At 37.0% G+C, this 15,761-nt stretch overlaps 1 protein-coding gene across 3 annotated transcripts in view; it reads left to right on the plus strand.

Annotated features, from left to right (window-relative positions):
* The window catches only part of WDR64 (WD repeat domain 64), a 68,005-nt gene that overhangs the window by 23,010 nt on the left and 29,234 nt on the right, over positions 1 to 15,761 (plus strand). For all 3 annotated transcript variants that reach the window (XM_040060224.1, XM_040060222.1, XM_040060225.1), the window contains exons 11-12: positions 1,391 to 1,470; positions 7,502 to 7,641. In XM_040060224.1, the coding sequence (XP_039916158.1) occupies positions 1,391 to 1,470; positions 7,502 to 7,641 (220 nt within the window). The remainder of the gene's footprint in view (positions 1 to 1,390; positions 1,471 to 7,501; positions 7,642 to 15,761) is intronic.

Consider the following 15,761-nt stretch of genomic DNA (forward strand, 5'->3'; position numbering starts at 1 on the left):
ATAAGTAACTAGTTTAAAAATATGATTTGCTGGTTCTAACAAAAGAAATTTCCCCAATTAACTTTGTATCAAGGAGTTGTTATTGTACTCAAAGAGGGATGCAATGCATCTTCTCTCTTATGGGATTTAAGTTTGTTTGCCAATAATGGCTGGTGAACAGCTATAATATTTTCTTGTAAAGTATCTGAAAAAGAGAGGTATGGATTTAATCATAAGGTGCTTCTGTTGCAAGGCCATGGCTTGGGCAGGACTTCACAGTGCCAGAATCCCTTATTCCCACTGAACTTGGAATAGTATCAAGACTGTTGAAAGAGCTAATGGACAGTTATATAGAAGTATAAAAGGTGAAAAAAACTTAGGAGGTCTGTTAATCATACATTTAAACCAATTAATTGTTACTTTGTACTGTCAAGAGAATTAAGACTTCTTTGTTAAAGCAATGGAAAGAAATCTTTTCTCCCTCTAAATAATAGGAAGCAAGCCTTTTATTTACACCTGCCTAGAAATAACAACTCTTATTAATCCTCAAAGTTTCCAGAGTCTTTTGTCCGATTTACTGCCTCCCTCATTTATGGTTTTCAATATTAATGGCTACTCTAGCCCAGAGTAGATGAACTAATATTAATCTGAATTTCAAAGGAAAAAATTAAATGTATCCACTGGGAGTCATTGTTTCCTTGGGATGATAGGTGTTAACCCTGCTATTGCTACATCCAAAAATCAATTAAATAGTAACTCATTAGTAGCAATGGATGAAAGTTAGAGAGACAAACAAGAAGTTGCACAAAGGAAGGGTTTAGATGGGACCCTGAGTCAGTTTCAGTCTGTGTTGTCTGTCTCAGTTCCAATGCTTTAGCAGTGAATATAATAGAATAACTGTTGCATTTCACATGCTTGTGGTCTCTTCATGTCATACAACACAAAATAGATCATATAAAGACTATTCATTATACAGTACATTATATGGAAGCAACAGAAAAGTTAACTGCGCTTACTTAATGTAAGACTGAGATCACAGTAGACCTCCATGTCTGAAACAGGCAGTTTCTTTGGTACTTTTCCTCAGTGATGAACTGCTTAAAGCACACAGGCTTGTGTGCAGCTTACTTTGGCAACAGCTACATTTTAGGAGTCAGTTTGGAGTTTGCCTGTTAAAATATTCAGGTGTGCAGATCAGATATTTATTTCTTTAATGGAATGTACACTCTCTTCCTGTTTCATTGATGTCAGTATCACTCCAAGTCTCTGTTATAAATCAATTTTCCTTTAAGATGAGATTGCATACAGTATGCAAACAGCTATTCTGAATGCTACAGAAAAATAAGGTGGAATGACTGTAGACTGTATTTTCCAAATATTTCTTACATGATTGTTTTATTAATGATTGCAGACCTGTAAAGGAATTTTCTGTCCCTAAAGGAGTAAATGCCTTCACATACTGTGGAAAGGCGAAAGTGATTGTCACTGGAGGTAAGTACTGGGGTTTTTCCAAGAGATTGTTCTTGGAAAAAAAAATCTGATTTTTTTTTTTTTTTTTTTTTAATTTGAGTTTAATGAGATCGAATAAAGCTGAGTTAGTGTCTTAAGAATTTCAACAATGGCTTCTGTCTACAATTAGAGGAAACAGAGGCCTTGCTTTTAATTGCTGTCAGTTCTTGTCTGAAGAGATATACTTCCTGACAGGAATCTGTCAAGAGCTTCACCTGGGTTTGATTCAAGTATCATTTATATAATAAAACAGAAGAAACAGTATGTTCAACTACTTTGAGGTATCTTTCCAAGTCACAGTGGCCTTGACCAGGTTATACACATTATTCCCTACAATATCAGCAGAGCTTCCACCCTATTACTCTTTCACCATCCTTTTCTATCTTAAGCAGTCACATTGGCCCATCTTAATACTTTCCATTGGTCTCTCTGATCATGTTTCCCCAAAGTGTTAATGTACCTGGCAGTATATGGGAAGTAATGCAGTTCATGTTGAATTGTAACAGTATACCAAGAGGAAAACTGTGAAAGATACCAAAATAAATATCAGGCAGTTCTATTGATTTTCTAGACATGAGATTTAAAGGAAAAGCAATACAGCTGCAGAAGAGTTATTAGTGAAAATCCTGAGGTTTAGCCTTGGAGGAGATACTGTTTATAGTGATTACCTTGTCACAAAAAAAGTATTCTGAAGAAATTTACTGATGACATAAAGTAGGGAGGTCCTATTGAACAAAATATGTGGTCAGTATTTCCTACAGGTACAAAAGGAGGATTTTGCTGTAGTCATAAAACCAGGGTGAAGTGTCAGAATAGGAAAGAAGGACAATTGCACAGGAACTAGAAAAAGTTTCTTTTACACAATGAAAATTCTCCTTTTCAAAGTAGCAGAAGAGAAAAATCTGGAGAAACTTTCTAATAAAATTATAATAGCTGTGGTAAGCCAGACCAAAGGTCAGCCTAATGCACTCACTCTACTTTGTCAATGACCAGCAGTGAACACCTGTGGCACAGAAAAGCAATAGGGCAGTCATGCAGCAACACTTGCCCTAGGTACCTGTGCTGGTTTTGTCTTGCTGATATGAACCACGTTTAAGAAAGATTAGTTGAATATAGAAAAAGGGTGGGGGAAGGGACCCATAATGAGCCTATCAAGTCTAGCCCTTAAGTGAATGGCCCATAAAGTGATTGAACTCACAATCTTGGTGTTTATAGCAGCAGGCTCTAACCAACTGAGCTAAGCTCTAACTGCACTATTGTGCAGAGATTAATAAAGTATATTTTCTATAACCTAGAAAAGTGACAATTAACAAGGAATGCCACTGATGTCTATTAGAGCAAAAAATAGAGCAGTGATGTTCAGGAAGAGTCTCCTGAATAGTGGCAGTTGCAGAAAAATATTCTCAGTTTAATAAAATGGAGCTCGGATTTTTGAAAAACTTAGATTTCATACTTGTTTGTCATGGTTGGAGGATAGACTTAGAATGCAGGGGCTCCTATCCCATCCAAACAGATCCCTAATCAGAATATTTTAGAAGCAGATGAGTTTTCTCAACACGGAATTCTAATTTGTTTTGACTTTCACTGCGGGAAAATACTGAAAGTATAAGCAACATGAAAAAAGTTTAATAAAATCATGTTTAAAGACTCCGTAATGATGATTTTTAGAGAAGCATAAGAAATTGTACTTACTTCTACCAATCTTCCTGTCCATTCATAATATTTGCATAACCTTGAGTTGGAATCCTGTCTTGCTTTTTCACCCACCATCCTTCATCTTGTTATTGGAAGCTGTCCTTCTGCCTCTCACCTTCATTCCCAAAGCTTAGCCCTGCTGCTCCCCTTGAATATGAAAGGAAATTATTCCTGAGCTGTATTACTAAGAGTCCCAGAACACAGTGGGCATGCATGTCTAAGGACAAAGACAGGGTGGCATCGTCTCTTTCAGTTTCACTATGAAGTTAGATCAGTTAGGGCCAACTATGAAGCTGTGCCCAGAATTCAGAGTAATGCTACAGGTCTTGAGAGACCCCTCTACTAAAGCCTTCAAAACCTGAGCCTCAGAATTCTGTGCTTTGGCACACTGTCAGGCTGGAGCACACTATGTTTGCCTCTGTATCTTAAAAGTCATCTCACTCTTGACCAATTGAGAAACACACGTTGATGATCTAATTAATGACAGATTTAAACTATTTAAAATGAACATAAGCTAGTCCTGTTAATTAGGGAGTCTGGAATTCTACCTTCCTGCAATATACCCTAAAAATGAGAGACTGTAACAGGTAAATAATTCAGGAATAACAATATATAGATTTCTGGATGACATGTTCAAACATTTGTAAAAACTATATTTATTTGTCTCATTCGGCAGTTAACACAAAAGAAAAATCCAGCCTCTGATTGCAGGCTAGCTTCTAAAGTATTCAGCAGGGGTAAATCTGCTAAACATTTTAGTAAGCCCCAACTTAATATTATTTAGCCAGATGTTTATATCACAAATGGAGTGTCATATATTGTGATGAATTATTACTTTGACTATTAAAGGACTTACTCTTCCATCACTTATTTGTATTTGATTATGCTCATGAGTTTGTCAGTACTGTGACACAAACTAATTTTGTCTTCTAGGTATTTGACGCTTATAAAAATGAATAAGATAAAAACAAGCCTGGTACTGAATTTGCTTTTCGTGCTTAAGGCTAGATTTCAACCAGTAAAATAATAAAAGCCTGATAGCAGCCTAAAATATGGAGTTGGGAGAAGTTTAAAATAACTCCTCTGTGTAGCATTTTGCATTAATATTACATTGAATGGTAAAGTTAAATTGAATTATAAAGTTTTCTTCTTATTTTGTATTAATTTCAATTCCGTCTATGTCTTAATCATCATTTCAGGGAATGACTGCAGTTAAAGTCAAATTAGGTATGCATATAAAAGCAGGAGATGATCAGTTTTAAATGACACATCAACTTCTAACCCTATTAGTATTTCAAATATGGCTTTGGTTTTCCTGTGAGCAGTGAAGCAGAAGAAAAACTATTAGTGATTTCTAAATCTAACAGTAAAAGATTAAGACATATAAAAGGAACTGCTCTGTGCTTGTTCAGTTTCCTTTGTGAATTTCTGGACCAAGTGAAGCACATTTTCAGGAATTCACAGGAATTCCAGTGATAGAAATCACCATATCTTCTCTAATATTAGCTCTTAGAAGCATATCAAACTCTTCTATGATGCCATCTACATTTAAGGACATACAAAGACAGAGAAGGAAGCACGAAGGAAAAAAGAGACATTTGTCAGTATGATAAACTGGTTTACTAGTTTATCATACTGACAAACTCTGAAGAGTTTTTGCAGACATTATAGAGCAAGATTATTAAATGACAGACTTGAAGGAAAGACTAGTTCTTTTAAAGGATAAGGAGTTTTTTGTATGAGAGTAGCAGCACAGAAAGAAACCAGGAGGTATTTTTTTTTCATTTACAGTCTATCAAGGATGCCAGGCTAAGCCTAGTATTTCTTCATTCAAATATGTTATTGTTCTCAAGTGGGTTTCACCATTGAAATCCAGACATCTCAGCAGGCTTGTAATACCACACAAATTGCAAAACTGTGTTAGCAAGAGTTTGACAAAGCATCACATGTTCAAAGAAGGTATTTGAGTCCATAACATCTAGCTAGAATAGACCTGTGGTTGTAGAATCTAACTTCTAAAAAACCCTAAGCATCTGTTTTTATAATTATTTATCATGGAAAGCACCACACACAACTGCATCAGTTTTGAATCAAATCACTGATTTCAGAAAATCCTAAAAAATTGCTGTTGGATAGATCATTTTCAAGCTTTTCTTGAATGTGCTTGGTACCCACACTTTCTGTGTCAGGATTCTGAATCCTGTAGGCATATTTGGAGTGTGGAGAGAACAAACGTTCCAGGAAATGTTCCAGTGTAGCAGTGCACGTTAGGGCCAATCTGGCATTAGTCCAGAAACAGAGAAGAGAGCACATCTACTATAATAAAACCTACGATTATCTCCACATCAGTAAAAGGAACTAAAATTAATCCACTCTTTCACATGAAGAGCAAACAGTATTTTTTAATGTAGGGAAAGGTTTTCTTCCCAAATGTCACTTGATCTTCTTGTTAATATCTGAAATAAATGACATTTATTAGTGATTCTACTCTTAAAAAAAAAAAAACCAAAACTGTGCTAGAATTAAAGTTAAAGGTCACTATCCTCCCCTCCAATCATCTGCCATCACTTCAGGAATATAAAGAACAGAGCAGTTAGGAAGACCAAGAAAGGTTCTGTTCCTAAAAAGTACAGCCAGCAGGTAGTCAGGTTGATCAGATATTGTCAACAACTTCTGCCCAGTTCTCCATCATCTTAAGACATGATAATTTCCGTCTGAGACTGGTAAGGAAGCCCCAGATGGGGCCGTTGTTGAAGCAATGTTGGACTTGTTTGACCCTAAACCCTGACCTGGTCACAAGGGTTCTGCTAACTTGCAGGACATGTCTGGGACAGCCTAACACAAACTCTGAGGAAGTGAGCAGGGACATCCACCGCATTCTGGAGTTTTCCCATACAAAAAGGCTTCAAAAACCGTTTGTGCAGTTATAACCCGTTTAAGCTACTTCCTGCCATGCTTACAGCATATACAGATTGTCTAGAGTACTTTTGCCTAAAAAATAATCTCTTCCCCTTGAAGTTTCAAGCCAGTCAGCTACTTACACATGGCCTTCCTTTCCTGTGCAGAAGTTCTCCCTCCATTGTGCTGGTACAGCTGTTACAGCTGTTTGCATAGTTGAATTCTCAGTCACACTTGTGAAATGAGCTGGCATAAATCAAAATGGCTTTCTGTTGTAGCTATTTTAAGAGTAGATCATTCCTTCAGTGAGCCTCTCTCATTTAGAGAGAAGCCACATAAACAGTGGAATCAATTTAACTGAGAGAACAATATTGTTTAATGGAGGAAAAGGGAGATGGGGTGCTCCTAAACAAATCACATATTGCTGCATTAAGAAGGAAAGGAATAGATTTCTGGAGAGAGAAATGGAGGGACTGACTAATGAGAGTAGATTGAACAAGCTTAAGGAAGATGATTAACATAATTGAGCTGAACGCTTAACATAATTGAGCTGGTTCTCTTGGGGCAAATACTTCTTAGTCTATGGGTTTTTTGCTTTTTGCTCTTTAATTGAAGCTGAGATAAAAGTAGAATTCAAACAGAAGTCTAGACAAAATGTGTCTGTTTTATTTCTTGTATGCCAACATAGACTGTTCATTAGATGCATATAGTTTGCAATATTTGCCAGGAATTGAAAGTCAAAATACATTTCTAATATCCTTGTGTTTTGTAATATTTATGGGAACTGTTAGCAAAATAGTTCCCATCAACATTCACCTACAACACAATCAAAGATTATTCCTTAAATTGTAGGCAAATTCAAAGTTTGAACATACAAGTATGAAATACCTAATTCTCATTTACTTTACTACAGACTAAATCATTGGCAGTTACTGTTTTCTGTCTGCCCTCCACTTTCATGCCCACTCCTTTCTGCATGTTCACCTTCTTCCATAAAGGAGGTTATCCCTTTGTGTCCTGGCTAACTGGACACAAAAACTTGTTGACATTTTTCTAAATTACATCTTTGAAGGAAACAAAATATGAGCCCCAGTTGTATTTCTGTTAAAGTACTCTGCTCCTCTGGGACTAGTCCACCTAGTCCCATTCAGTGTCCCTGCCCTTCCTTTAGCAAAATAAAAAGGCTTTGAAAAGCTAATCAGTTACGCATTTTTAATATGTGTTTGTGGATAAGCAATGAAACATAAGCTGCAATCCAGCCCTTGGAATGAAAAATTCACGTCCTTATGTGGGAGTAGTCTACCTGAATGAAAGGAGACTTATGAACACTAAGCTCTCAGTTACAAAGCTTATTTGTAATACAAATAAGTGACTATTCCATCTTTCTGACTATATATATTAATTATTTTTTTTCTTTCAGGTAATGACAGAATCCTTCGTTTGTGGAATCCTGTTGTTAATTTTAGCCCTACAGGGAAGCTATTAGGACACAGACATAGTGTTGTGGATATTGTCACAAATGAAAAAGATCAACATGTCATCAGCCTTTCCTGTGCAAAGGTAAAATACTCTTCTAAACCTCAGGGGAACAGAGCTGGAAGTAGGATCCAGAGAACTCCAGGCCTGTCAGCCTAAACTCAGTGCCCCAAAAAATTATGGAACAGAGGATCTGGAGTGCAATCACACAGCACATACAGGACACCCAAGGAATCAGGCCCAGCCAGCACAGGTCTAGGAAAGGCAGATCCTGCCTGACTAACCTGGTCTCCTTCTATGAGCAGGTGACTCACCTGGTGGGTGAGGGTAAGGCTGTAGATGTTGTCTACCTGGACTTCACCAAGGTCTTTGATACTGTGTCCCATGGCATTCTCCTGGAAAAGCTGGCAGCCCACAGCTTGCACAGGTGCACTTTTGCTGCACAAATAACTGTTTGAATGGCCAGGCCCAGAGAGTGGTGGTGAATTTTGCCTCACCCTGTTAATGACCAGTCTCCAGAGGTAACCCCCCCAGGGATTAGTGCTGGGTCTAGACCTCTTCAATATCCCTATTGATGGTCAGGATGAGGGGACCAAGTGCACCCTCAGTAAATTCACAGACAACACCAAGCTGGGGGGGTGTTGATCTGCTGGAAGGGAGGAGAGCTCTGCAGAGGCGTCTGGAGAGACTGGATTGATGAGCCAAGACCAAAAGTATGAGATTCAATAAGACCAAATGTCAGGTCCTGCACTTCAGCTACAACAACCCCAGGTAGCATCACATGCTTGGGAAAGAGTGGCTGAAAGCTGTCCAGCAGAAAAGGACCTTGTGTTACTGGTCAACAGCAGCTGAACTTGAGCTGGAATGTGCCCACGTGGCCAAGAAGGCCAACGGCATCCTGGCTGGATCAGCAATAGTGTGGCCAGCAGGACCAGAGCAGTGATTGTCACCCTGTACTCAGCACTGGTTGAGGCCACACCTCAAATCCTGTGTTTGGTGAAAGGCTCCTCACTTTAGGAGGGACATTGAGGCATTGAAGCATGTCCAGAGACAGGCAATGAGGCTGGTGAAGAGTCTGGAGTGCAAGTCCTGTGAGGAGCAGCTGAGGGAGCTGGGAGTGTTTAGCCTGGGAAAAAAACCAGAGGGTGAGGGGAGACCTTATCACTCTCTACAACTGGCTGAAAGGAGGCTGTAGCCAGGTGTGGGTCAGCCTCTTCTGCCAGGCAGCTAGAAATAAGAAAGAAGAGGAAATGGCCTTACAATGTGCCAGAGGAGGTTTAGGTTTAATATCAGGAAGAATTTATCCACAGAAAGGGTTTGTGGACTGCCCAGGGAGGTGGTGGAATCACCATCACTGGAAGCATTAAGAAACAACTGGATATGGCACTTAGGGCCATGATCTGGTTGACAAGGGACTGCTTGGTCAGAGGTAGGACTCGATAGTTGTGAATGGCTATAGAACTCTTTCAAGGTGGTCCAATGCAACATTTTTGATATTTAACACTATTCAATATCCTTATTGGCATCTATAATGATGGAGTAGAGAGGATAGATACTAAATGAACGAGTTACACCAAACTGGTTAAAGCTGCAGGCCTTGAGCAGAAGTATTAGAGTTCAGAATGGTCATTAAAATTGAAGGTATGATTATGAAAAATAGCTCCTATAAATCAATAAGGACCCAATGTAATTAGTCTGCTGAGATATCCTTCTATCTCAAAGGTTTCCAGATTTTTATTGGATTATGTAGGAAATATTGCTGAACTATTTGTCCTGCCCATGCCACTCCTCTGCTATAATTGCTTACCACTGCTCATTGTGGTGGCAGTAAATACCACATTTTCACTTCTGTAATCTTATTCTTTAAAAACCCCACACATTTCTAAATTAATACTAGCTGAAAATAAATTATCAGAATTTCCCATTTTAACATAATCCTGGAGCCATAGCCCTTCCCCCTTCCTCACTCCTATAAATCTACACCTGTCTGCTCTATAGATAACTCTGTAATTTTGCTACAGGCATACATTACTGTGAATTAAGGAGGGTTTTGATAGATAGCCTCAAGCCATACGTGTAGGAAAAAGTGAGTAAGATGTAAGACATGACTTAAGGGGAATGAATGAACATTAAGATATTTATGAAAAAACAAGAGAGTGAAGCCCCTGGTGCAGTAAATGTACAAGATCTTCTGAGGGCACTTCTGGGCTTTTCCATGATTCAGTAGGATGATTTATAAGAAACCAAAATATATTTTAAATGTCTCTAAGTATGTAGATGTGATCTTAACTAAATATAGCTGAGTAGTTCCAATGACATCAGTAAGACCACTTGTACCTGCAAATGTATATATGAAAGTATGTTTTAATTAAAAGCCATGTGTGTTTAAATAGTGCAGTGAGTTATAAGGCTGAAATAACACTTACCAAAAAAAAAAAAAAAAAAAAAAGAATTCCTAGACTTTCAAGTCGTATAAATCTTGTGGTCATAGTGAAAACTGTATCAAAAAAGAAGGAATCCCTCACAGAGGAGTCTAAACATAAACTTTCAAATAAAGTGCTTATCAAGCTGTACCTCAAATATGCAATCTATAGAAGACATATGGTATACCAAATAGCAGAAGGAGGTCAGCTAATAACAGCATTGTTTCCAACCTGCTAAAAGCACATTTGTGTTTGACAGTCAAGAACCAGGAATTGTAGAAGGTTGTGCAACTTCTCAGAGAACTTTTAACGATACTTTAGCGTTTAATTTGTTTCCACCTAAAAAGCAACTGCCAACTTGCTTTTCAATCTGCCTAGCATAAAAAAATCAAAATAGTTTTGTTTCCATCTTTCAGTGACTGTGATATAGGAGGCCACTGAAGCAAAATAAGGACAGCCTATATAGCTTCACTGAAAATAAGTTAGAGACATATCAATGATCTCATAGAAGAATTGTATCCTAGAGAAACAAAATCTCTTTATATAGATTTTACAATACATGTTTGACAGAATAGCAGAACTAGAGGAAAAGCTTAGGAAAATTAAATAAACACTTTTTCAGAACCTTCCCCAAATTAAATTTAACCTAAGCCATATCAGCTATCCATATTAAAAAAAAAGCTTTTTTTATTTGTGCCATTTTCAACTGAAGTTGCAAAACAAGGTTAAAAGTATGGAGTAATTTTTGTCATTAAGATTTGCAGTTGTTATCTTTTTTACATAATTGTTACATTTGAAGATTCAGACTGATTTTAAACTTTATGGCTATTTTTCTTGAGCTATATTGAAAAGTTCCTTGTCATTGTAAAGATATTTTTATGCAATGTAAAATGTGCTCAAAAGAATGTCTCTGCAGCCTGTATGCAACTGATTTCTACTACAGAGGTCAAAAGCAAGGTATCACATTGGCTTTTGGTTTCAGACTCATGCTGCAGCAACATGTTGCAGTCTAAAGAATTATTGGCTGAATTAAGGGCTCAAGACCTGCAGTGAATGGTTTAAAGATATCACAAATCTTCCACATCTATTACAAGAGTACTAGGGGATTTATTTGATGGTATTAGCCTTAGTTCCATACTATAGAACACAAATATATATTGTGATTTATACAAAAAGGTAAAAATGTACAAATCTCAAACCATGGTTCCACAGTACTAGTGAAAAAAATAAAGGAAAAAAAAAAAAAAAAAAAGGAGATCACAGGAGATTTGTATCATAGTGGAAGATCTATTTTAGAAAAATTTTAGCTCTAACAGTCTGAACATACCAGAGCATGAAAAAGAGAGTAGATCTCAGGGGAACGAGGCATCACTGTGTTAACTTTGTGAGGTAGATTCCAAAAGTACAGATTACTCAGCAGGCCTTGGCTCTGTGCAAGCTCAGCTCAGCAATAACAAAAACATCTCTATATGATCAACCTGTGTTTAGCACAAATCCAAAGCACAGCCCCATACCAGCCACTGGAAAGAAAATTAACTCGACCTCAGTCAAAACCAGTACACTTCGCTAGATCCGTTCTGCTTTCTCCAGCAGAATAAACATCTGAGCAGTGCTCTCTTCTTCTTGGAGCAAACTTCTTGATTTTCTCTGTGGCATTTTGGGCAATATGCAATACAGCTTTCTGGAAAGCATTAAAAAGACCTCTGTAATATTTAATCGAACTGAAAACAAGTTATCCTGAGACAGTAATAGCAAAACAATTACCACAACAATTAAGAAACTATTTTGGAATTTGAATTCAAACAATCGTTTTATTTAAGAAAATGGAGATTGCTTTAACTATTCTAGGACATAAGCATTTTGCTTGCTCCAATGGTATGAGGATTTCTTGATAGAACTAATTATTAGTAAAAACTTGTCAGGCAGATATTAAAATTTTTCCAATTCTCCGATCAAAAAATTAAACTTAGTTTTTTGGGTTTATAACATAAGAATACCTACAAATTAGGCAGAGACATTGATTTGTATATAATTTCTGTATGACCTTTAGTCATATGAATTAGTATTTCCACAGTAGTGACATTGAGGTAGAGGGGAGGGCCAAGGCAGAAATTTTCATAATTCTGTGTTGCTGAACTCTGAGCTCCAGAGTATAATATTCATGGAAGTAAGTTTGTTCCTGATTTTCCAGATTTTGAAGACTTTGGAGATCAGTTTGCATAGGTGCAGTTACAGCTGTAGTACACAGCCACACCTTTTTCTTCAGCAGTTAAGTGAATTTACAAGAAGATCTGAAATATTGGTGTGATCTATGCGTTCTTAATCACAGGAACATGCTCTGAATCTTGTGTTGAGACTTCCCACAAATCTCAATTGTTTTGTATTTAACATACACTATTGTATGTTAAATTATATACCACAGACCAACATGAACTACATTCATCTCACTTAGTGTGTCTGTCTTGACTTACATTTTGGTTGAAAATATTTCCAAAAACTAATTACTGTTAAATTTGTCTGAAGATATAAACTCATCCCTTGTGTCATTGTACCAAAATACAGACTAAGGTTTTCATATAATACATGGACTCTTTGCTAAAGTGTCAGCATAGATTAGATTATTGGCATAAAAGTAAAAGCATATGTATATAACTGCAAATGTATATAACTCTTTGATTGGAATTATTCTGCAAAAACCACTAAAACAGTTTTCAGGAAACATTTTTTCCAAAATTACTGCCAAAGCATATCTCTAGATTTATGGTTGTAATACCATTTATATTTATCATTTGGGAGCTATAAAAAGAGGAATGAGTGATTATTTCCTACTATTTTCTCTACAAAGTAAAATAATATGGCTTATTCAAGCACTGAAGCAACATCTTTTTTATTGACAAGGAATACTGGTAGAATATGTTAAGTCCTTTTAAAAAAAGCCAGCTATGGACTTGGAATTACAGCTAAGCAGCATCCTCAGATGCTTCAAGATACACTAGATAGAAAATGAATTATTATATGAGTTTAATGTTTCAAGCTAGGCAAAACAAGATTGTCTTATATAAAGGTACTTGATCTTTGTGGTTATTACATTACCACTAATGCATTTTTCTACAGATACCAGTACTCTTAAGTTAATAGAAATTGCTATAGTTGTCTCAAAGTTAATAGAAATTGCTATAGTTGTTGGGTTGTTGTTTTTTTTTTTTTCTGTTGGGCCCAGTAAACATAAAAATTACTTTGACAGAGTGTATGGTAATATGAGAACAGTCTGTGGGGTAAGGAAATAATGGATGGCTGACTTGATGCTTTAGCACAGATAGAAGAATGCTGCATAGGAAATCTCTGCTGTGTTTATTTTTTTCCTCTCCTTCATGTTACTCAGTCCTTCATTGTCCCTGGCTCTCTATTGTTTACCCATTCTTATTTTTGTGCTACATCATGAAGCATATAATTCTTATTTTTTTCATATTACAGAACTGATTGAATGCATTCAGGAAGCATCAAGGAAAAAAAAAAAAAAAACAAAAACCTCGTAGGCACAGGGTTTATTAAGCCTGGAGATGTGGCAGAAAGTAGGCCATTATCTGAAAGATGATCTTACACTCTGTGGAAATGAGGTTAAGGCTAATGGCAGAGACCAGACCTGAGCGAATAGCTCTTGTACTGAAAGGCTGTGGAGCAGTGACACCCACTCTCTCTCACTTAGAGCAGAGTGGGGATTCACAGCTTGAACAATGGAGGCTACAACTTCATGTCTTGCCTACTTGAGTTGTCAGTTGTCATCTCCAGTGGTGATTTGGTTGAATTAGACCACTAAGTGAGTCAGGAGAACAAGATTTGAGCTTACAGGCTTCAATTCATAAAACCAGTTTTGTTTGATGATCAGTAGGGCTAATATAAGAAGTATATTCCCAGTCTTTAAACCACTCTACAGTATCGTTTGTAAACACAAACCCCTTATTTTAAACAAGTGACGGCAGTGTTCTTTAGGTTTTTTCTTTTTAAAAGTAATTTCATTTTTGGTAGCTAAAGAGCAATGCACACATTTACACATGGCAGGAGAGTAGTGCAATAAGCAGGGTTTTCTCATATCTCAGTTCTGGGGTATGGGAGAGTTTCATTCCATTCATAATTTCTTCAAAATCTGATGCAGCCAACATGATGCAACTGCATAAACCTTTCCCTGCTAAAATTTGCCTATCCTAAAGTAACTCTGTTGTATATCTGTTAGCTTTACTCTTATTCAGCCTAAGGGTAGATTTTTAGCATTTCAGAGAAGATAAAGGGAGGTAAGATATGTTATTAGTTTTTTCATTTTCTGACTTTTGCAAATTTACTCAACCCTTGATGTTATCAGTCTCTTGTCCTTTTTCTCCTGATCTGCTTAATATCGGCTGGGCCATATCCCTGTGGGAAGTCATAAGTGTCTTTGTCAGTCTGGAACTGAGCAGGTGATTGTATCAATGCCTGTTAGTGTGGATGCTTGTCTAACCAGTTTTGAAAGCACATGATATAGTTATAAGGATATATTTATAGTACAGTCATTTGTCTTCCTGAAAAATGAGACCATCTCAGCTGGAAACACACTGTTTAATTTATGTCAAACCATTGCTAATCACGTCTATTACTGGAATGTACTCTATAACGATATTAAATTTAATCTAGATAATTTGAAAAAGAGGCATTTGGGAAATTTGCTCCAGTCATCCTTCACAAAAATTATGTGGCCACATCTATATCAGACACATTTTTTTTACAGTTTTGAAACCAAAGTTCTCTTACTGTTGTTCCTTTACTCTCTTTGGTTTATTTGTTTCTCCCAGATATTAAGAATTTTATTCTTCTTTTACATTGTGTAATCCTTCAATAACATTGAATATTCTTCAGACTTTTCATGTAAGATACTCAATTTTCTGTAATTTCCTGTCCCATTTTCTCATATTCAAATCACTCTCTGCCTTAGATAGTCTGGGAAAAAAAAAATAAAAAACAAAACCAACCAAAACCAAACCAAACCAAAACAAAACAAACAAAAAAACACTACAAAAGCCTACAGAAGTCTCAAGGGAGATCTTATTCATGTAGATAAATACTGGAAGAGAGAGTGTAAACAAGATGGTGCCAGGATCTTTTCAGTAGCTGCCAGTGATGAGAACAAAGACAATGAAAACAGAAACACCGGAGATTCTGTGTGAACATCAGGAAACATTTCTTTACTGCAGGGAGTCCAAGCACAGACACAGGGTGCCCAGAGAGGTTGTGGAATCTCTGTTCTTGGAGGTATTTCAAATCCATCTGGACATGGCCCTGCCCTGTGTGGTCTAACTTGAACCATGGTATTAAAAAGGTGATCTTCAAAGGTCCCTTCCAACCACAACCATTGTTATTCCATGAAAAAGTAAAATTACTTCAAAAACTTTGTCTGAGGTGAGAGAATCATTCTATGATTGGTTGAAGATTGACAGGAGGAACCTGACTGGCTTTTAACTCTTCTGATTAAGGTATGCATGGGCAGCTGCCTCTGTCCTACACCTTTAGTTTCCTGTTTCTGACCCCCACACCATCTTCATGTCCACTGAAGCTGTTCTCCACAGATGTTGATTGTTATTTTGTCTTTGCAGCAGGGATTGAGTATGTCTATTGTCAGCACATCGTGCATACAATACAGAGACAAGACATGCAGAGCATTTACCCCCTCTCAGTAGCAGCACTCAGTAAATATCCTTCAGGCTCATTGCTGTGTAATAAGACTCACTATTGCATACAACAGTTTGATTTCTT

The sequence above is a fragment of the Hirundo rustica genome, chromosome 3 (assembly GCF_015227805.2).
Source record: "Hirundo rustica isolate bHirRus1 chromosome 3, bHirRus1.pri.v3, whole genome shotgun sequence".
In the NCBI taxonomy this organism is placed as follows: Eukaryota; Metazoa; Chordata; class Aves; order Passeriformes; family Hirundinidae; genus Hirundo; species Hirundo rustica.